The sequence below is a fragment of the Nipponia nippon genome, unplaced genomic scaffold, assembly GCF_047370975.1.
Source record: "Nipponia nippon isolate SJK-2023a ecotype South Korea unplaced genomic scaffold, ASM4737097v1 scaffold_27, whole genome shotgun sequence".
NCBI classification, from domain to species: domain Eukaryota; kingdom Metazoa; phylum Chordata; class Aves; order Pelecaniformes; family Threskiornithidae; genus Nipponia; species Nipponia nippon.
Window position 1 is genome coordinate 5,100,540 of NW_028262344.1, and position 20,310 is coordinate 5,120,849.

The window sequence follows — 20,310 nt, forward strand, 5'->3', positions numbered from 1 at the left end:
GTTGCAGCTCAGCCTCGACCACTTTTGTCAAGGGCCGATTTCTCTTGCCGTGAAGGCGTGGAGGGACAAAGCAGCCTTGTGCAGGCAGGGAAGGATTCATGCTCTGGCTCCTGGGAACAGGCTGGGCAGCAACCAGGGCAGCTCCTGCCTCTGCCGTCTGCCGGTACGTCCCTCCTCTGGGTAGAAGTTTCAACTGATTCCTCCTACTATTGGGAATATTTATACAAGCTGAAAAAGGCGCAGTTTTAATCTGCCCTGAGCCTTGACTAAACTTCTGCAGTTGTGTTTGCTTTGGCAAGCAGAGGTAGTGCGGGGCACCCCGGCAGCTTGTGCTTGAAATGAGGGAAGCAGCAGAAAGGGCGACACAAAGGTGCTGATCCACAAAACGAGTGCCGAGATGATGAGGTGAGGCCGAGTTCGGCACCATCGGGGGTGGTTTGCCAGGGCTTAGGACAAGCGTTCTCCCCCAGGGCTGTCACTGGGCTCTGGGGTTTGTTTTCACAGGACAGAGCTTATGGCTGTGAATTGGTGGGCCTTTTTGTGGTTATTGGGGATAATCCCAATGCTCTGTACATCTCCGTCCTGTGCTGTGGCTCTGCTGCACCCCAAGCCCTTGACTATTGCTTCCCCAGAGGGACGCGATGCAACGTTTGCTGGCTGAGATGCTTTTGGGGAGCGTGATTCTTGGCAGACCGAGACCCGCGGTACCGGGGTGGCCCCATGCTCCCCCTGAGGGCAGGCATGTTTCCGAAATCTCTGCTCACTTCCTCATCCTGCTGGCTCGTGAGAAGATCCTGGTTTTGGCTCAGCTTGGCTGGGACAGCACACGCCGTGGCAGAAGCAGGGTGTTTGTTACAGGGAGCCCATAAACAGAGCAGGAGAATAACTTTTCCCCTTTTTGGCTTGTCGTGAGAAGAGGGAGATGCCGTGAGTCCCTTCCCACCCCTCCTGGGCTATACACGCGCTGCTCCAGATGCTGTCCGGCTTTTTGGGGCCTGTCGTGCTTTGCCTTCATAGCCTCTCGCACACCGGACTTCGCGCTGCCACGATGGTGAGTAGCGGTCTTGAGGATGCTGAGCTTTGCCAGCACTCCAAACCCTTTCTTCCCTTTTCCCTGGGGTTTTATGGGGAAAAAAAAAATGGCAAGACTTGACTTCACCAGCAATCTGTGTTCAGCCCAGGCAAAGTTTCCTGCAGGGAAGGTCACGGGTGCGGGATGACCTTGAACCCCAAGGCTGAGCTAGCCCCTGGTGTAGGGGGTTTGCTGATGAGATGCCATCAAACATGGTACCTTCTCCCTGAGCTGACAGCGATGGGAAAACAGCCGGGATGAGCTTCAGCTCGCTCTAGCATCTGTGGGCAAGCACGTCTGTTAAAAACAAGGGTCTGCTGTCAATCTGCGGTGTTTTTAAGCTCTATTCTCTTTTCCAGGCTTGAAGTCACAGTTTCTCTGCTGCAATAACAGTAACAAGGCTGAGACACCCTTAGGAATGTGGTATCTCCAGTGCCCTCGCTCCCAGGTATGGAGGCAGCTCTTTGTGGGAAGACTCGAGCTTCGTGGCCACGTCCTTGCTTGCAAACTGGGGTTGATGGTGTGTGTTTTGGCAGCAAAGCTCTTGGGGTACAGCCGAGGCAGCGTGCAGCGCGTGTAATGCGTTTCTGAGGTCCAGGCTGGAGGATCCAGGAGCTGTTGGGTCAATGATGCTGCTCTCCTCAATGAGTCTAATGCCGGAAGCATCATGGAGTGACTAGTGCTGCCTGGGGCTAATTCTCCTTTTCCAATTTCTATCCTAAAGCTTTTCCTTTCCATGGATACAGCAGAAGTGGTCCTTAAAAGCTCACTTACTGCTCCTGCTCCACCTGAAGCCGTAACCCTCTCTGGGGATGAGCAAGTGCCATCTTTCTCTGCCCTTTCTGCTTCGATGGCTCACGGCGAGGTGCCCAGGATGGCGGTGAGCAGCTGTGCTTGTGGGGAGCAGCTGGCACGAGAAAAGCGAGTCCTATAGCTCTGACGAAGCCTTTTGGCCATTTGCAACAGCTTGACAGGAGCTCCTGGAAGCAAAAAGCACCTGGAGATGTTGCTGGGCTGGTTCACGCTTGGACACGTGGCTGATCCACAAAATAGCTGCAATTCTCCCAAAACTAATGCAGAAAGGCACTTCCTTCCCCACGGGATCGTGGTGGCCCCAGAGGTAGGTCTCAGCCCGTCCCCACGGCACCATGAAACACCTCTGGGGCTCTGTGCTTAGGGTGAGGATCCCCCCAAACCGAGGAATCAAGGATGCCCTAAACACTGCCAGGTCGGGACCATCCAGCCAGTTTTATTTCAGGCATTGCCTCTGCAACCAGCCCAGCCGCTGTTCGAGGTGTGGAGCAGCAGCGAGCGGAGCGGCCAGAGCGCTTTCCAGGCAGACACCCAATACAGTGGCTGCTCACCGCAGTCCCAAACCCCTAAAAAAACCTCTGGAGCCCTAGATGGAGGCAACGTAAATAAAAACCAAAATTTCATCGCATGGTGTGAGCCAGCCGGGGCTCTGGACCAGGGAGTCAGCGAGCGTCCTGGGCACGGCGGGATGGGATTAACCATCGCCCGGCTCAGCCTCCTCACCGCATCATGCGAAACCGCGCCAAGGCAAAATAGAAACCTCTGCAACTCATTTTGCTGCCTTGTTTTTATGTGTATGTATATATATAATATATATAACCTTGTGATAGCGGTGGTTAAGTCACCGACGTAACGACGTCAGATACAAACAGCTCTAAGAACAAGAGTAAAAATGACACGGTCCAGATTGTTTCCTCTTAATCCCCTTGCCGCAGGCTCTGAAGCGGTGACCGGCTCTGGCACGTGCCTCACTGCCTGGCTCAGCTTCTGTGGCATCCTGGCCGGCTCCCTTCTCTGCAGGGAATGAGGCCGATCCGGAGCAGGATGGAAGCGCTACAGCTTGGCGTGGCGGTGAAAGGCAGGCATGTGCGGGGAGGCGTAGCTGCGTTGGCCGTGCCATGTCGCCGCTGGGTAGAGCCGGTGCCGCAGTGAGCTCTCGTAGGAGGCCGGGTAGTGCCCGGGGCCAGTCGCCAGCGGCCGGCACAGGTCGGAGGGCTGCGTGGGAGCGGCTACCAAAGGGCTGGGGAAAGCGGGGATGATGAAGGGGTTGACGGAGAGGGATGGTGCCACTGGCACCCCCTGGCTTTTGAGGTGCTCCAGCGGGTTGCTGAAGCTTGCCGGGAAACGCAGCATCGTTCCCTTGTAAACGTCTGGGGCTTGCAGCAGTGGTGCGGCGTAGCTGGGGCTGGCCACCACAGCCTTGGGTTTGGCCAGCCCTTGCTGGCCCCCGGGCGAGCCGGTGCCCATGTCCCTGCTGTTGGCCTCCTTGACAAAGGGGGAGATGGCATGTAACTTCATGCCAGGGCTGAAAGCCATCTCCTCCTCCCGGTCGCGCTTGCCCCTCGGCACGGTGGGGGCAAAGCCAGCCCCGGGGGGCACCCAGCAGGCTTTGACAGTGGCACAGGTGGCTGCTTGCCGGCTCTCCCCACTCCACAACTGCCCTGCTTTGCTCCACAGGTCTTGGGGCTGCTCCGGCTCCTCAGATTGTGACGGGAAGGTGGAAGGTGGCTCCAAGAAATCCTTCAAGCTGGAGAAATACCCCCAGAGGGGATGGCAGCTGACGGGCTTCAGCACCTCATTGCGGTAGGCGTGGAAGCAGCTGGTGAAGACAGTGGGTGCCGGACCCCCCTCCTCGGCCTGCGGGTAGGGCTGGCTGTCTCTCCTGCCGGGGGATGCGCTGGGAACGGGTCCCACCTCACTCCTGATGCTCGGAGCTGTATCCTGAGCTCCCAACGGCTCTGGGCTCCTCTGCTCATCAAGGCGTGGGACAGTGGCTGGCCGGGGGGGCTCGGGGCTTGGGCCAGGGCCAACGTCACCCACTGACTGCCGGCCCTCAGGGCAGTGGCGTTTGTGGCAGTGCAAGGACTCTGCCTTGCTCACCTGGGCCAGCAGCTTCTTCTTGGCCAGCGGAGACATGATAGGGTGGTTGCCTTTGGAGTAGAAGCTAGAGAAAAGGCGCTTGTAGGTTTCGGTGTGGGTCCTGCAGGGGCCGGGACACCCCCCCGAGGGGCTCGGGACCGCCGGACTGGAGCATCCCTCCGCCGCCCGGCCCTGCTCCGGGGCGTCCCTCGTGTCCTCCGTGACAGCTGCCACCTCCGGCTTCACCTTGTCTGGAGGCATCTGCAAGCAAAGGGGATTTGGGGTGTGGTTGTTGGGCTCTGCTGCATCCCCGTGCCGGGGTCCTGGCTCCCCCCAGCCCCCTCCCCATCTTTGGCTGCCCTCAAGCCCTCCGCTTTCCTCTTTTCCCGGCCAGCCGCATCCCTCCTTGCTCTCCCCCGGGCACCCCAATGGGTCCCCCCCGGGCGAGGGACAGACACGGGTGCTGGCGCAGGGGTCCGGGGCTGCTCCCAAACCGGAGCCGCATCAGCCAGGCTCTGGGGGGGCTGCGCACCTGCTCCCGGCCCTTCTCCTTCTTGGCCCTCTTGCTCTTCTCGCCCGTCTCGGCACCCTTGGAGACCTTGTACTTCTTGCGGGGCTTGCTGGGGGGCAGAGGCTTGTTGTCCTCCCCTTTGAGGTGCCGCACATACGGGAGGACCAGCCTGCGGGGGGGGGGGGCAGCAGTGAGAACCGGCGCTAGGAGGGGAAACTGAGGCACGGAGTGGGACCCCCTGACTCGTCCCCTACCTCTCATAGTGCCGCCGGGTGCAGGTGGCCGCGCTGGTGCTGCCGGGGCTGCCCCCCAGCTCGTCGTAGACGTTCTTCCAGAGCCGTCGCCCCGTCACCTGCGGCGGGAGGGATGGGTTAGCCCCCCGGCACCCAGGGGACATCCCGGCACCCAGGGGACGTGGCTTACCAGCTCGTAGGCTCCCAGCTTCTCCACGGCTTTGTAGATCTTCCAGAGGTTAACTGGAAATAAAGAGGAGATGCCGAGGGTCAGGGGGACGCAGTGCTCGCCACCGCTGCCGGTAGCTCTCCCCGGCCGTGGGGGGGACGTACTCTGCTTGAAGCCGAGGTGGGGGATCCTCTCGATGGGCGTGTGTCGGTCCTTCATGAACTTGTAGAGGCTGACGAGGAAGGCTTCCTCCTCCTCCTTCTCACCGCCGGTTGTTGCTTCTTCCACCGGCTTCTCCCGCTCGGAGCCATCCTCTGGGATCGGAGCCTCCTGCGGGACAGTGGGGTGAGAAGGCGCCTAAGGGGAAACTGAGGCAGAGCAGAAGCACCCAACACCCCCCCCCCTCACCAGCCCCGGGCGTGCTTTGCAACCCGAAGGCATTTAACGAGCTCTCCGTTCGTTAGCGGGCAGCCTGGGCCGCCGGCCAAGTTGGTCAAAGCTCTGGAACTGTGCGAGAACACGAGGAACGGCTTCCAAGAAAACAGACGGGCAGAAATTCATCCTCCGGCCCCCCCGCCGCCGCCTTTCTCAGCTAAAAATGTTTCTCATTTGTTTGTTCTACGTTTTCCGGAGTTATAAAACTTGTTGCTATTTTTGGGCAAAGCAGCTGCTCGGCTCCCAAGTACTTTATTTTTTTTTTTTTAATAATTCTTCTTCTTTCTATTCTTTTACCCACTTGTGACAGATGTAGTATTTTAATGGCTGAACTATTTTGAGGCTTTTTTAAAATAAAAAGCTGCTGGAGGGAGGGACGGGGACGGGGGGGGGGCTGAGTCCGGTGTGGCAAAAACTAACACACACACACACCCCCCCCCGCATCGGGGTAAAAAAATAATTAGAAAAATTAAAAGCTGCGTGAGGGGGGGACTCATTTCTCGGTGTACGGAGTCCCCTAAAAATGCCCTCTTTTGGGTATGTTTCCCCCCCCCAATGCTGGGAAATTCGCCCTCCTCTTCCTCATCCTCGCTTTCACAGGCACCAAAAGCGATGCCCGCCCCCCCCCCCTCAAAATATGGGGGGGTTCAGCATCCTCACACCTCCTCCCCCAAAAATGCTGGGGTGTGGCACTCACTGCTGGTTTTTGGGGGTCTTGTTGCTGCTCTTGGTTGTCCTCCATGGGGGCAGAGTGGTTGTCTTTGATTTTAGGAGGGGTCCTGCAATGAAAAATAGAAGGGGGGGTGAGACACCCCAAATTGTTGCTTCCCCCCCCAAAAAAAAGTTAAGGGTAAATTGTGATGATTTGGGCCACGGCATTGTACACCAGGCACCGAAACCGGCCATCCGGCCGATTTCGGTGCCTGGTGGGCGACATGGTGGGTGACATCGTGGCCTAATGCTGCTCCCTGGGTGCCCCCCCCCTAAATTTAGGGCTCGGTACCCCCTTAACACCCCAAATTCCCCCTCCCTCCCCCCCCGCCCACTTTTGGGGGGAAAAAACCCTGGAAAAAATGGGGGGGGGAAAGGAGGGGGTGCTAACCTGGGGAAACTGAGGAACGGGTGGGGGGGACCGCCCCCGACTCCCACCCGAGCCCCTCTCCGGTGTCCCCCCCCCCCCCCCCCCCCTCCCCCTTTCCCCACGCCGATCTCGGTTCTGCTCACCCGCCGCCGCCGCGCCATGTGACGGCACCGTGGGGCGGTGCCGCCACGGCCTCTCTCCGCCTATTGGCTGATGCGGACACGCCCCCTCCGCCTATTGGATCGCCGAGCTGCTCTTCCTCCTCACCCCCCCCACGGGCGAAGGGCATGCTGGGAGTTGTAGTCCTGCAGCTGCGTGTAGTCGTGCAGGCGTGTGCACACGCGTGTCCAAGGGCGCGCGCAAGCGTGGACGCGCCCGTGCGTGTGTGTGCGCGCGCGCGCATGCGTGTCTGCAGGTGCTCAGGGCGTGCGTGTGCGCGTCACGCGTGTGCAGTGGTGCGCGCACGCATGCGGGCGCGTCCGTGGGGTTGCATGTGTGTGCACGCGTGTACGCGTATGTTCCTCCCCGGGCACGTAAGCGTGTGTAAACAGGGTCAGGTATGTGCATGGCGGGGGGGGGGGCGTGCACGGGGGCACACGTGTGGATAAATGCGTGTGCCAGGGTAGGCACGCGTGCCCAGGTGTGTTTGTGGGGGCATACAGGTGCCAACACGCGTGTGCATGTGAGCACCTGTGAGTACAGGCATACACATGCATGTGTGGGTGAGTGCATACATGTGGTCACCCTCCTGTGCAGGCGGGCACACTCGCACACGCCTACAGGTGAGCACACGTGTGCAGGTACACACCTCTGCATAGGGGTGCACACGTGTGGGTGCCAGTGGGCACACGTGTGTGCCTGTGTGTGTGTGTGCATGCAGGTCCATGCCTGTGCAGCAGGTACATGTGAGGTACACGCGTATCCATGTGTGTGCGGACCGCTGTGTGCCCCAGCCGTGATTTCACTGGCTCAGATTTGGTTCCCGGCACCGTGAGCGCGGCGAAGCCACTGACGTGATTTCCTCCCTTTCTGGTATCGCTAAGAAAACGCAGGAAACCGGGGTGGCGGGGGGGACGACAACCAGGGCTTTTGGGGTGAAAAACAGCCAATTTGGTGCTAAACAACTCAAGCTGGTGTGAACAAGCCGTGTAGCATCAAACCGGGCAGCGGGCGAGCTTTATGCTGGTAATTTGGGTGGCTGAAGGTGACGGCTGGATGTAATTATGCACTTAACGCACTAATAATTAACGGCGCTTTCGTGGCGGGGGTGGCACTTTCCTGGCACTGTCGAGAAACCGCAGCATCGCTCCGCGAAAGCTGGGCCGGAGCGGGCTGAGACCGGCCAAACTCATCCCACCCACCGCTCCACCACACTTCCCACCCGCCTGCAGACCCCTTGGCGCCCCTTTGGCGCTCGTCCTCGTTACTGAAATCACCCCGTTAACCCAAATTTTGGCTGTTTAGGCCCAAATTCCCAGTGAGCAGTGTCCCGGTGTTGCCGGCCAGCCCCGAGCGTGGCGGAGGTTGGAGCGAAGGGCCGAGCGTCACGGCTAGGAATAGCGCGGGAGTGGTGCCAAGCCATTACAGCGGGTGAGTAATGGGTTGAAGTCATCCCTTCCCCAGCCCGCGTTGCCGCCGGGAGCGAAAATAACCCCCTTACATCACCCATCGCCGGGCGAAGGGACCCACTGGGTGCCAGGAGGGTGGGAGAAGGGGTTTGGGGTCGGTGGGGATGGTCACGGGTGAGGGTGTCCCCACGGGGCTGGGGCGGGTCCCCCTTTCTCCGTGGTTTTGGGATTCTCAGCCACCGGATGGTTTCCCAGCCTTGCTGCCGTGGTGTGCGCTGAGTTCAGCCGGTCTCAGCTCGGCGGGATGGGGCGAGGAGGAGGGTGGCGAGGCAGGGTGACACGTGGCTCGTGGTGGGTGACAGGACCCCCCACCCCGGGACCCCCCGGTACTCACCGGCTCAGGAGGCGAAGGCCGGGCGGCTCATCGGCAGGGCCGGAGGAAGAGCTCTGTGGTTTGCTGGTGTTACGGTACCGGGGCTGACGGGCTGGGGGATGAGTCATCCCCCACTCAGGGAAGTGGCGTGTGCGTGTGCGTGTGTGTGAGTGTGTGTTTGCGTGTGCGATTGACTCTTTCGTTACCGGAACGGCTGGGCTTTTTGGGGTTCTCACCCAGAGGCAGGCCGGCACCGTGCTGAATGACTGTGCCGGACTTTCCAACCCGAGCCCCCTCCGGGGCTGGCGATGTGGCCGCGGTGCCACCAGGCCCCCGGGGGTTTGGGGACACAGCCGGGTCCCCGTGGCCGGGATGCTCGTGGGGTCGTGGTCCTGGTCCCACTCTGAGGGTGGCTTTGCTGGGCATCATCCTGCAAACAGGGACGGAGGCACCGGTGTCCCCCGGAGCTGGGCATCATCCTGCAAACAGGGACGGAGCCACCGGTGTCCCCTGGGACTGGGCATCACCCTGCAAACGGGGTCGGAGCCCTCAGCGTTGCTGGGTACCACTTTCCAGGGATGCTGTTGCTTGTCCCCAGCTTGGGCATCCCAGTCCCATGGGACCGAAGTCACCCATAAGTGGGGGACAGTTGGGGGCTGGACCAGGGGGCTGCTGGAGAGCACCCATGGGTGCTCAACCCCATAGCATCCCCCCAAGAATCCCCCCCGCTGCTGGCTTGTGAAAGAGCCCCAAAAAAGAAAGAAAAATCCCCCGTGACTCATTTTGGGCCAACAGCCAGAGAAAGCAGAAGCGGGGGGAGGTCGGGGGGGGGCATCTGGCTCCTGTCCCCCTCTCAGGGCTAGAAAAGGGGGTGAAGGAATCCGAGGGTGACATTAACCCTTTCGTTCCAGGAACATGCCCACCTTCTGCTTAATAACAATGTGATTTAATGAAAAAGGGCAAAAAAACCCCATTTGGGTTTCTATTCCTGGCTCCAGTTTCTATTCGAGCAGAACCAGGGGGGTCTGAAGCTGGGGGGGGGGGGTGGTGCAGGGTCCCCTGCCTCAGTTTCCCCTTGCATGACGGCAGCTACGTGCATGGTCCAGCCTGCCCGGACTCGCCATCGGCTCTGCTTGCCTGGCTGGGAATAAATTGAATTTCAGGCTCCCAGGGGGAGCTGAGCACCCCTGGGGTGGGATCTGGCCCCTGAAGGGCTCTGCTCCAAGAGGAGCGTGAGGAAAAGCTGCTCCCCGGGGAGGGGTGTTTATTTTTTAATTCTGTGGAAATGATGCTGGAGGAAAAGGTGAATTATTGAGGTGGAAAGACGTCGCTGGGGTGATAGCGGCCATTGGTGCATTGAAAGGTGTCAGGGCTCAGCCAGCGTGCAAGCCCGGTGCTGGCCTCTGCCTGAAAGGGAAAAGGAGAAGGAAAACGAGAAGGAGAAAGAGGAAAAGGAGATGGAGGAAAAAGAGGAGAAGAAGGAGATGGAGGAGAAGGAGAAGGGGAAGGAGGAGGAGGAGGAGAAGGAGGAGAAGGAAAAGGAGAAGGAGAGGAAGGAAAAGGAGAGGAAGGGGAAGGAGGAAAATGAGGAGAAGGAGAAGAAGGAAAAGGAGAAGGAAAAGGGAAAGGTAAAGGGAAAAAAAGAGCCAAAAAATGAAAGCCCGGCTGCTGGGGTCAGCGCCGGACTGGCAGGGCGGGCGGCACCCGCATCCCTTTGGGGCACAAAGTGCAGCGAGAGGGTTTGTTATCTCACGGGGGCTCGGGGGGCTTTGGGGTTGCAGGAATTGCCAGCACCCTCCTCCCGTGGGTTAATCCCATCAGGTGCTGGTATAGAAATGCAGCTCTATTCTGAAGCCTGATGCTATAAATTATGAATATAAAACCGTAAAATAGCTCCCTGGATTTAATTACCCCATGATTAACCGATGTAATCACTGGGAAAACAGCCTCCTCGGGGAGCACACGTGAGCTGAGCCCCCCCCCAGCACTGGGGAGATGCTGCACCCACGCCAGCACAGGGGGTTTATTATTTAGGAGGCAAAAACTACCTTGATTTAGAGGAGCAGCTGGAGTTGGATGCTTTTGGGTGTTGCTGCAGCACCCTGGGTGCTGGGGAGGGCTTTGGGTGCCCCTCACTGAGGGGGGGCTGTGGGCTGCAAAATGAGGTGCCAGCCACAGAACCAACACCTTACGCCCCAACGCTCTGCCAAAGCGGTGGCACGGCTGAACGCCAGCCTGACCACAAGTGTTTTTCCAGGGACAGTTAATTAGTGGGGCACTAACAATGCTCAACCTGGGGCACCGCAACACCCATGGGACCTATTGAAGCTCAGCCCAGCCGTGGAGCCTGTTGCTGCTGACCCCAGCCAGGGCTGTGCACGGATGTGTATGTGTGGGAATGCATAAATTCATGGTGCCTGTGCACCTATAAAAGCATCTGTGGCCATAAAGGACCATATATCTGCAGAGGGATGCCCAGGGACCCCTACGTATCCACGCATGTGGTTTTGGCAGGGGTGCAGGCAGCACCTTTGGCTTTGGTGGGGGGCAGGCAGCACCTTTGGGTGAGCACAAACCCTGTCTCCCATCCTGAAAATACCCGAGGGTGGGATGCAACAGGTGTGGAGAGAAGCGTCTCCTTTTTGTCACCTCCATCTCGCAGCACATCCTGCACGGTCCAGGGCAGCTCAGCCCCTTCCTGCCCGCGGGGGAGGAAGAGCAAGGGCTGTGAAGGCTGCAAAGGCGCTTGGTGGAGGAGCTCGAGCCCAGCCGCCCTGGTTTCTCTGCATGGAGGTGGCCCCATGGCTTTTCTCCGACGGCTTTTTGGCTTTTCAGAAAAGAAGAAGCCACCGAGGCGGTACGAGCACATCCGGCGGGATGTCAACCCCGAGGAGGCCTGGCTGGTGCTGGGCGAGCTGGGCGATGGCGCCTTCGGCAAGGTCTTTAAGGTAGGAGAGCACCCAAAACACTGCTGCTGCCTTGAGGGTTTTGCAAATGCTTGCTTTTTTTTTTTCAGTGCTGCCTCGCATCGTGCAGCTTCCGGCGTGCAAGAAGCTAAAAAGCCTCTAAACAGCCCCAAATTTCTAGCAGAGGATGGCAGGGTCCTCGCCTGGTCCTGGATCAGCCCATCCCCAGCCTCTGGCATGGGGAGAGCCACCAGCTCCTGCAGCTGGTCCATTTGCCAGTGGGTGTTTGCCTCCTTGGTTGGAGCGAGGGGGCTGAGACAGGGATGTTTTTCTCTGAAACCAGGGTGCAGAGCCTGACTGCGACAGGAAACCGGAATTTGCCATTCGTCAGACCTACGGCAGCTGCCGCCTTCCGGGGCCGGTGGTGCGCGGCAGTGATGGTCCCCATCCCGGCAGGGCTTGCCCTGGCCAAACCCATCCCCTCTTCTCTCTCTGGCTTTTTTTGGGGCAGCCAAATGCCTCGGCATCGCTAGCAGGATGGGGTTTCGCTGCGGAACCACCAAAAGGTCCTTGGGCGGGGGTTTGCTGAGCCCCCCCGTGCCAATGCTCGCTGTGGCTGTGCCCCCAGGAACTATATTGCATCCATGGGGAGATGTAGCTTGCTGGAGGGTTTTGGGGTACGGTGGGATGCTCTGGGACCTGCAGGCAGGGTGGCACGGCCACCTGCACATCAGTCCTGTGCACAGGGCAGCTGTGCATCCCTCTCCTTCCTGGCTCTGGTGACAGTGAGGTCCCCATGTCTGTCTTCAGCATTTGGCTCGGTGGTACCAAACACCTGGGGAGGGATGTGATGGGTCCAAGCTTCCCCCTCACCGAAAATTGTGGGGCTGCTCCTTTCATACCCCACGAGCCCCCACGAAACCTCTCCCCTCAGGCGCAGAACAAGGTGACAGGGGTGTTGGCGGCTGCCAAGGTGATTGACACCCCGAGTGAGGAGGAGTTGGAGGACTATGTGGTGGAGATCGAGATCTTGGCTTGCTGCGACCACCCCAACATCACCAAGCTGCTGGATGCACTCTACTGGGATGGGCGGCTCTGGGTGAGCTGCGGCGGGCGCTGTTCCCCCCACCCCAGGCATGAACCGGGGTCCTACTGGCATCTTGGGGCTGGGGGACTCGGTCTGGAGGGGACATGTTTGCAGACCAGGGTGGTAAACCTCGACCATGTGCTTTCCCTGCAGATCCTGGTGGAGTTTTGTCCTGGAGGGGCCGTGGATGCAGCGATCTTGGGTAAATAAATGCTTTTTTCTGGCTGGTGCGTGGCCATTGGAGGGTTTGGGGTGGGATTGCCAAATTTTACGCTGTGGAAGGGAGCCCTGGGCTTGTGCAGCATCTCCAGCAGGGAGGATGGGTTGGGGTGCATCTTCCTCTGGGTACCCCCCCACCTTTGCTGGGGGTGCTGGGCAGGAGGCATTGTTAGCAGTGGGGTTCATTTGCGTTAACGGCAGAGCTGGAGAAAGGGTTGACGGAGGAGCAGATCCGAGCGGCTTGCAAGCAGCTGCTGCTGGCGCTGCAGTACCTGCACGGCTGCAAGATCATCCACAGGGATGTGAAGGCTGGCAACGTCCTGCTCACCCTCGACGGGGACGTCAAGCTGGGTGAGTCCCAGGGGAATCGGGGCCTCATGGAGCAGAGGGAGGCCGGGAGTGACGTCCCAGGGATGTTTTGCCCCATGGATCCTCTCTAACTGCCACTTTCTGCTCTGCAGCTGATTTTGGCGTCTCAGCCAAAAACTCCAGCACCGTCCAGCGCTGGGTGTCCTTCATCGGCACCCCATACTGGTAGGTGTGGGGCAGAAATCCCTGCGGATGGTGGGATTTGGGAGTGCAGGCAGGCGGGCTGGGGGAGCCCAGGTATCCTGCTCCTCCTGCGGATGCTCGCAACAGGATCCTTGACACCAGGAGCATCTCAAGAAACCAGATCTTTCCTCCTTCAGCCAACACCGGCTCCAGGGTGGGCTTCTCAGTAGCATGAGACTATGTATGGAGAGGATGTGTGGGGTGCTGGTGGGTGCAAGCCCTCCTGGGGTAGTGTTGGAGAAGTTAGGGTCGAATCTCACCTCTTCTGCCTGTAGGGTTGTCTCTGGAGGGGATGGCAGCTGGGCTTGCTTCAGGGGGAGATGATACTATTCCCCGGCCCAGGGCAGGCTGGACCTCTTCCCCTTCTTCCCACGTGCAGGATGGCCCCAGAGGTGGTGCAGTGTGAGATGTCCAAGGAGAGCCCCTACGGCTACAAGGCTGACATCTGGTCCCTGGGCATCACGCTGATTGAGATGGCTGAGATGGAGCCCCCCTACCACGAGCTGAACCCTCTCCGGGTGCTGCTGAAGATTGCCAAGTCCCAGCCGCCCACCCTGCGTCACCCCAAGAGGTGGTGAGTACCCGTGCGGAGATGTTGCCCCAGCGCCGGTGACGGTGGGAGAAGTTGTCCCATTGGCTGGCTCCTGCTCAAAGCCATGTCTGGGCAGCTGGAGTGGGCTCTTGGACCATAAGGGATGCTGGTTGTGATTCCTCCAAGCCCAGCTCCAGAGGTGGCACCACGGGTTTCCCGTCACACCACCTTTGCCCGCAGAAGGTGACAGTGGTGGGCAGCACCGGGGTGGGGACCTCCTGCAAAGGTGCTAGCAGAGCCTGAGTGTCCCTAGCATCACCCCAAGCTCTGTGGGGTCCACAGTGGGGGTGACAGGGAGCTTCTGGCCCTGTGCTCACAGGGACCATCTCACAGGTCTGAAGACTTCAAGGACTTCCTGAGGAAATCCTTGGAGAAGAGCCCTGAGGCACGGTGGTCAGCCAGCCAGCTCCTGCAGGTGGGTAGCACCCATCACCAGCTGCCTGGGGTGGTGGGACCCTTCCTCAGTGCTGGCTCTGCTCACCTCCCTTGCTCCCACCCAGCACCCCTTTGTGGCGGGCATCTCTGACAAGCGGCCACTCCGGGAGCTGGTGGCCGAAGCCCGGGCTGATGTGCTGGAAGAGGATGAGGAGGAATGTCTGGTCCCCTTGGTGTGTGAGTAGCAGCTGGCTGGGGTGCAAGATCCCTCCAACCCTTTCCATGAGTTCGTTGAGCCTCACCTCTCCCCCGTTGTCCACCCCACAGCCTGGGCAGGAGCATGGAGAGTCTTCTTGCCCGCTGACGCCGGGGGGCCGCCTGGAGAATCAGCCCCCGGACACCACGGGGAGAGTTGGCGAGGAGCTGGGCATCCCATCCGACGTCCAGGCGGTGACAGAGCCCAGGACCAAGAGAGCGTCCGACTTCTTGAAGCAAATGAGGAGGAGGTCCTCACCCGAGGCCATGGGCTCTGTGAGGCTCCCTGCAAAGAGGCCATCTGAGTTTCTGAAGCTGATGCGGCGCAGGTCATTTTTTGGAGGGATGAAGTCCCAAGAAACAGCTAAGGAGCAGTGTGGAGCAGAGCCAAGTGGGTTGGAGATTATGGCGCTGGATGCTCCTCAAGGGATATCAGCCCCAGCAGAGGCAGGAGGAGAAGTTCAAGGGTGTCGAGAGGAGGAGACCAGCTCTCTGGGGACCCCCTGCAATGTGGCCGAGCTCCCCTTGGGGCCACAGCGGGCAGGGGACCTTGCTGAACTGCAAGAGCTGAAGGCAGAGCAGGTTGGACCCAAGGCAGAGCCCCAGGAGGAAAGCCAACACACTGACGCATCACTAGTAGCTGAAATACCTGCGGAGGGATGGCTTGCAGCCCAACCAAACGTCGTTTCAACCCCCAAAAGCGATACAAAATCAAGCAGAGCCCCTACTTGCAACTCACTGGCCCCGCCTGCACCCACGGACAGGGACTGGCGCAGAGGCTCAGCCATGGGGCAGCTGGTGGCAGCGCTGGACCTGTGGACGATGGGGACCAAAACCCAGAGCTTCAAGTCGCTGGCAGAGCATCAGCACCGGGTTACTTCGTCATTGCCAGACCTGAAGGTTGAGGTTGGCTCCACTAGGGCTGAAGATGGCCTTGGGAAGGATGGTGATGGAGCAGAGAGGGCACTCATGGGACCTGAGGGTGCTGGAGAGCCTGGGGAGACTGAGCTGGTGGAGGAGAGGGTGCCACGGGGTGAAGAATCACTGATGCCCAGTGTGATGGAGGAGGTAGTGGTGGGGTCAGATGTTCTCAAGGGGTGTCAGGAGCCTCTGGCCTGTCTGGGAGAGGCCAGAGAGAGGAACAACAGGGAGAGAAACTCAGCTGTGTGCGAGTCCATCGCTCACCTCCTGGACCTGGTTGAGCGGGAGGTGGGGAGGAATGAGGAGGAAGCCACAGACAATACTGAAACTGGGGTGGAAACTTCTCCCAAGGAAGCCCTGGTGCCAGCAGAAGTGAAATTGGAAGAGGATGCTGTAAAAAGGTGTTTGATTGGAGACTGTAAACCAGCAGGAGATGCAGCCAGCCTGGGGGAAGAGATGCTGGCAGGAGAGGAACCGGAGGCAGCATGTGCAGGAGAAGGACCTGCAATTGAGGAGGCCCAAAGTTCAGCAGAGGATTTGTCTCCTGTGGAGATCCCAGGGCCTGCTGAAGAAGAAACAGAAGAGAAAGTGGAAAACAGCCCCAGAGACAACCAGCCAGGAGCTGCTCATGGGAATGGCTGGAAAGAACAAGATGGAAATGATGCAGAGCTTGGAGAAGACGGGGTGCAGGTTGCTCCAGCTCCTGAAGGGCCATCAAGGGATGGACCTGGAGAGGAGATGGGTGGCTTGAAGGGTCACAGAGCAGTGCCAGAGCTCCAAGAGGCCCTTGGTGAACATCCAAAGGCCACAAATACTGCCCTTGTCTGCACCTCTTCCCAAGCACAGGCAGTGTGGGAAGCAGGGAACACACCAGATCCATCCATCACATCAAAGCAAGGAGAGGAACCATCCCCTGTGGAAAACCCTGCAGATATACAAGGTCCAAGTGCCTTCCCTGCAGCAGTGCAGCCTTTGCCCTCTGCTGGGGAAGCCCAGCAGGTGAGAAGTTGCAAGTAACATGGCCACGTGAAGCTGTGTCCCCTTGCATGGGCTTCCATGTTGGGTTTACATAGTTTTGGGCCATCTGAGGTCAAACCGTTGCTCCTGGTTGCAGGGACCTGCCTCGCTCCAAAGGACGGTCAAGAAAATCCAGAGGTTTGTGGTGGATGGGGAGGAGGTGAGCATGACAACTGCCAGGACCGTCAGCAAGGCTGGGGCAAGGAATGAGATGGTGCGCTCAGCTCGGTAAGCGATGCCGGTAGCGAAGGGACCACCAGGCATCTCCCACCCATTTCTGGATGAGGAGGACCAGGGGCAAAGGGGAGAGGGCACAGGAGGGAGGATGGGGCTGTGGGGCTCTGTGCAAAGCACAAGTGCTTGACCTCCAGGCTTGGAAAACCCATCTGCCTCCCTGGCCAGGGTCTACTCCAGCAGGAGAGCATGAGCAAGCCCTTCCCTACATCCTCGGGGCTGTGCAGTAGGGATATGTGAGGAGCCAAAACGTTGCCCAGCTCCATATCTGGTGTGTCCAGCAGCCAGCTTAAGGAAAGAAGAGGGGAAGACCTTCTTCCATAAGCTCTCACGTCACCCAAGGAGAGTAGGAAAGAATGAAGGGGGAGATGGAGGGGCAGTGACATCAGCTGAGGTTGGGAGCGTGGCCGCCACGGACCCAACTGACATCCCATCTTCCTTCTGGCTGGAGAAAGTTGTCTCCATGATGTTGCACCAGAGCTGAGCTTCTCCCTTCCTTTAGCCACCTACAAGTCAGCCATTCTGGGAGAGAGAGGTGCCTCCAGGGACACCTTCAGCCCCCTCTCACCCCGATTCCCCAAACCTTTAGGCGCCAGGAGCTCCGCGAGCTGCGAGTGCTGCAGAAGGAAGAGCAGCGAGCTCAGAGCCAGCTGGAGCAGAAGTTTCACCAGCAGTGGGAGCAGATGTTTCGTCACATTGAGCAGGAGATGACGGTAACCAGACCATCATCCCTTGGTGCCATGATATGGTCAGAGAGGGACATGTGCAAGGGAGTGCTGGGGTCCCACCGTGGGAGATGCCAGGGTCTGGGAGGGGATTTGGTTGCTTCGGTGGCACTTCTTCTGGTCCCTGCAGCCCTGTTAACCGTATCTGCATGGCAGAGCAAGAAGGAGTTTTACGACCGGGAGGTGGAGAGCTCAGAGCGGCGCTACCGGCAGCTGAAGGAGCGCCAGGAGCTCGAGTACACAGTGAGGCTGCGAGACGAGGCCAAGTGCCTCAAGTCCCTCCAGGAGAAGGAATGCGTGAGGAGGATGCAAGAGCTGAAGGGCGATGGGAGAGAGGTGAGGGTCCAGGGCAGTGCTGGCTCCCCCAGCCGTGACACCAGGAGCCTGGGGACCATCTCCCCTGGTTGCTGGGATGAAGCCCCGCCGTTGCTCGCCACAGGAGCAGCAGTTCCTGCAGCGGCAGCAGGAGGAACTCAATGCAGCCCTGCAGAAGGTTGTCCAGGAGCACAAGAAGAAGATATCCATTGACTGGGAGTGGATCAGCAAGATCCATAGCCTCAGGAGAGGTGGACCGGGCTGGGAGGAGGAGGATGAGGATGGAGGGTCCTTGGGGAGGGGAGCAGGGGGTCTGGCTGGGGGTTTTTGGAGGTGGTCACGGTGCTGTGGTCTTGCCCGGCAGCCCGTGAGTCAGTGGTGTGGAGCATGGAGCAAGGGCACCTGCAGGAGAAGTACCAGCTCTTCAGGCAGCAAGTGAAGGAGCAGCACACGCTGCAGAGACAGCAGCTCCGCAAGCGCCATGAGAAGGTGAGGTGGGAACTGCCGGCGATGCTCCCCCAGCTCTGCGGGCTCCCAGCCCCTCTCCTGGCTCACCTTCCTGCCCCTGTCCCAGGAGACAGAGAGGATGAACCGCTTCCACCAGCTCTTGCTGGAGGATCTGAGGAGTCAGCAGGCACAGGAGCGGGCTCAGCTGCTGAAAAGCCAGCGCTGCGATGCCAAAATCCGCCTGGCCCTCTTCAAGGACAACCTGAAGATCCAGGAGGCTAATGGAGCCAAACAGAGGGAGAGGGCCAAGCAGGTACAAGGACCTGTCTGGGGCCAACAAGGTTCCCCAGCACAAAGTATGGGGAAATTCCCTGAAAAGCTGTAAGCAATGGCTTTTGGGGAAAGGGAGGGTGATGCGGGCTGTCCCCCGCTGCAGTTTGTGCAGCAGGAAGAGAGGCGGCAGCAAGCAGAGGTGCAGCAGCAGCAGGAGCAGCAGGTGCAGCAGCTGCAGCAGCTGCAGCAGCAGCAGGCTGAGAGTCTGGCAGAGCTGGAGCAGATGCAGGTACCACTGCAAAACCGCCCACCCCGGGGGGCTTCCCACACCCCGCTACCTCTCCTCAAGCACCTTCCTTCCCATTTCCACCTCCTCTCTTGCAGAGCGAGAAGATGCACCTCTTGGCAGAGCAGGAGAGGAGGCAGCTGGGGCGGCTGGACCAGGAGCACACCATGGAGCTCAGCGAGTGGAAGCAACGGCTGGCTGCCCGCAAGGAGGTGAGTGGTCCTGCAGCCCAAAGCATCTCCTCCCCATCTTGGCCCCGCTTGCAGGATGCGATGGAGGGCTGCTCTCCCTGCTGCAAGCCCCTGTGACACAAGGCATGGGACATGGCAGCGCTGCTTTTCTTCTCCAGATGCTGGAGGAGGAACTGGGGAACTCGCTGCTGGTGCAACAGCGAGGAGGGCTGCACAGCACCCACAGCAGCAACAGGATCACCCGCTTCTTCCACCTCCCCTCCTGACACTACGCCGCAGATGACTGGGGAGCGAGAGGCAGGCAGCTGCTGGGGGACCGGTCCCATGGCTCTTCTGGGAGATGGGACTGAAGGATCTCAAAGACAATGCAAGGGGCAGCTGCCCTAGGGACGCTGAGTCCCAGGACCAAGCATCCGGGCAGGACATGGTACAGATCGCGGGGGTGGCAGGCGTGGGTGTGCTAGAGCCTGCTCTCGCCATGCTGGAGGGGCTGGGGTGAAGCAGGCACTGCCACCCCCAATCACCCCAGAAACCCCTCAGGGAAGTCTCCCCCACTGGTCTCAAAGCTGTGGATAGAGGCGGGTTGCTGGCACTTCCCATGCAGATCTCCCCTCGGCTGAATTGCGACTCAAGGAAATACATCCTTTCTTTCTTAATAAAGTCCCTGTTTGTGACTATTTTACTTAAAAACTCTCATCTTGCGCCCTACCACCGTGTCCTATGCCCCCAATGTGCCCCCTCAGGCCAGCTCTCGGGGAGCGGGGGTCCCGTGTCCAGCCTCTGGCCCACAGATGCCCTCAGGGGCAGAGCTGGCAGCAGAGGGCCAGCGCTGGAGCCAGGTCCAGGCTCCACCACCCTGCACAGAGCTGTTCTCCACCCACCTCGTCAGGGCCCCGAGGGCACTAATAAGCCCCAGTGGCCTTGACCAGCCTCACCAGGGGTCTTGACCCACATCCATGGCCCAGGAGCTCCATTGAAGCTCAGCTCATGGGCTTCAGTCCCTGCCTGAGCTGCGTTGGGAGTGCTGGTCTCCCTGCCTCACCACCTCTGACCCAATCCTGACCTGCACACCAACTTCCCGGCTTGTTCTTGGACCTGCTTCAGCACCATGAACTTGCCTGGTGATCTCAACTCTTGGTTGAACCTGGCCACCATCTCCGTGTTGGTCCTGCTCACATCGTTCAGGTACTGAAGGACTGGGTTCTGGCTGGTGATGCTGTGGCTGCGTGATCCCCTGCGGCTCCCGGCTCACCTTTTTCTTTAGGGAGCAGCCCTGCTCTTGCTGCTCCCCGACACTTGTGTTATTTTAACCTCTCTCCTGTTTCAGAGACTCCTTCTTCCCTGTCTCAAAGGCCCATCTACAAAGTCTGCAGCAATTTATTATCTTTAAGCTCAGTATAAAAGGTAAATAATTTCAGGGGATGAACAGGACTACAGGAGGAACTGGAGACATGAGTAACAGTCAGTCCACGTACTGGGAATTACAGACAGACAGTGAGTGACACACAGAGGAGCCTTTTGCTAGCAGGCACTGGTGGTTCACAGTGAGATGGAGGAACTCCGCTACCCAGACCCAGGAAA

At 59.4% G+C, this 20,310-nt stretch overlaps 2 protein-coding genes across 2 annotated transcripts; one reads left to right on the forward strand and one right to left on the reverse strand.

The window, feature by feature from the left end:
- Positions 1-1,959: 1,959 nt before the first annotated feature.
- Positions 1,960-8,452, reverse strand: ARID5A (AT-rich interaction domain 5A). The gene is made up of 7 exons (XM_087762697.1): positions 8,356-8,452; positions 6,010-6,091; positions 5,042-5,207; positions 4,899-4,951; positions 4,730-4,827; positions 4,497-4,644; positions 1,960-4,225 (listed from the first exon to the last, which is right to left on the reverse strand). The coding sequence occupies exons 2-7, from the start codon at positions 6,052-6,054 to the stop codon at positions 2,939-2,941; spliced, it is 1,797 nt and encodes a 598-aa protein (XP_087618823.1). The 5' UTR covers positions 6,055-6,091; positions 8,356-8,452; the 3' UTR covers positions 1,960-2,938.
- Positions 8,453-10,741: 2,289 nt separating this feature from the next.
- Positions 10,742-19,378, forward strand: LOC148055073 (STE20-like serine/threonine-protein kinase). Its single transcript, XM_087762698.1, has 18 exons — positions 10,742-11,282; positions 12,175-12,339; positions 12,481-12,529; positions 12,748-12,897; positions 13,008-13,080; positions 13,478-13,672; positions 14,024-14,105; positions 14,191-14,298; positions 14,393-16,240; positions 16,356-16,486; positions 17,082-17,205; positions 17,374-17,553; positions 17,657-17,783; positions 17,897-18,021; positions 18,107-18,292; positions 18,416-18,541; positions 18,637-18,750; positions 18,888-19,378. The coding sequence occupies exons 1-18, from the start codon at positions 10,806-10,808 to the stop codon at positions 18,993-18,995; spliced, it is 4,368 nt and encodes a 1,455-aa protein (XP_087618824.1). The 5' UTR covers positions 10,742-10,805; the 3' UTR covers positions 18,996-19,378.
- The last annotated feature ends 932 nt before the right edge of the window (positions 19,379-20,310 follow it).

Bases quoted from the DNA above. Each gene is read 5' to 3' on its own strand.
- LOC148055073 (XM_087762698.1), top strand. From the start codon at position 10,806: ATGCCCAGGGACCCCTACGTATCCACGCATGTGGTTTTGGCAGGGGTG. The intron at 12,530-12,747 runs GTAAATAAATGC...CGTTAACGGCAG, and splicing joins CGTGGATGCAGCGATCTTGG to AGCTGGAGAAAGGGTTGACG. The intron at 18,022-18,106 runs GTGAGGTGGGAA...CCCCTGTCCCAG, and splicing joins TCCGCAAGCGCCATGAGAAG to GAGACAGAGAGGATGAACCG.
- ARID5A (XM_087762697.1), bottom strand. From the start codon at position 6,054: ATGGAGGACAACCAAGAGCAGCAACAAGACCCCCAAAAACCAGCA. The intron at 4,952-5,041 runs GTACGTCCCCCC...CTTTATTTCCAG, and splicing joins CCACCTCGGCTTCAAGCAGA to TTAACCTCTGGAAGATCTAC. The intron at 4,828-4,898 runs GTAAGCCACGTC...CTCCCGCCGCAG, and splicing joins AGCTGGGAGCCTACGAGCTG to GTGACGGGGCGACGGCTCTG.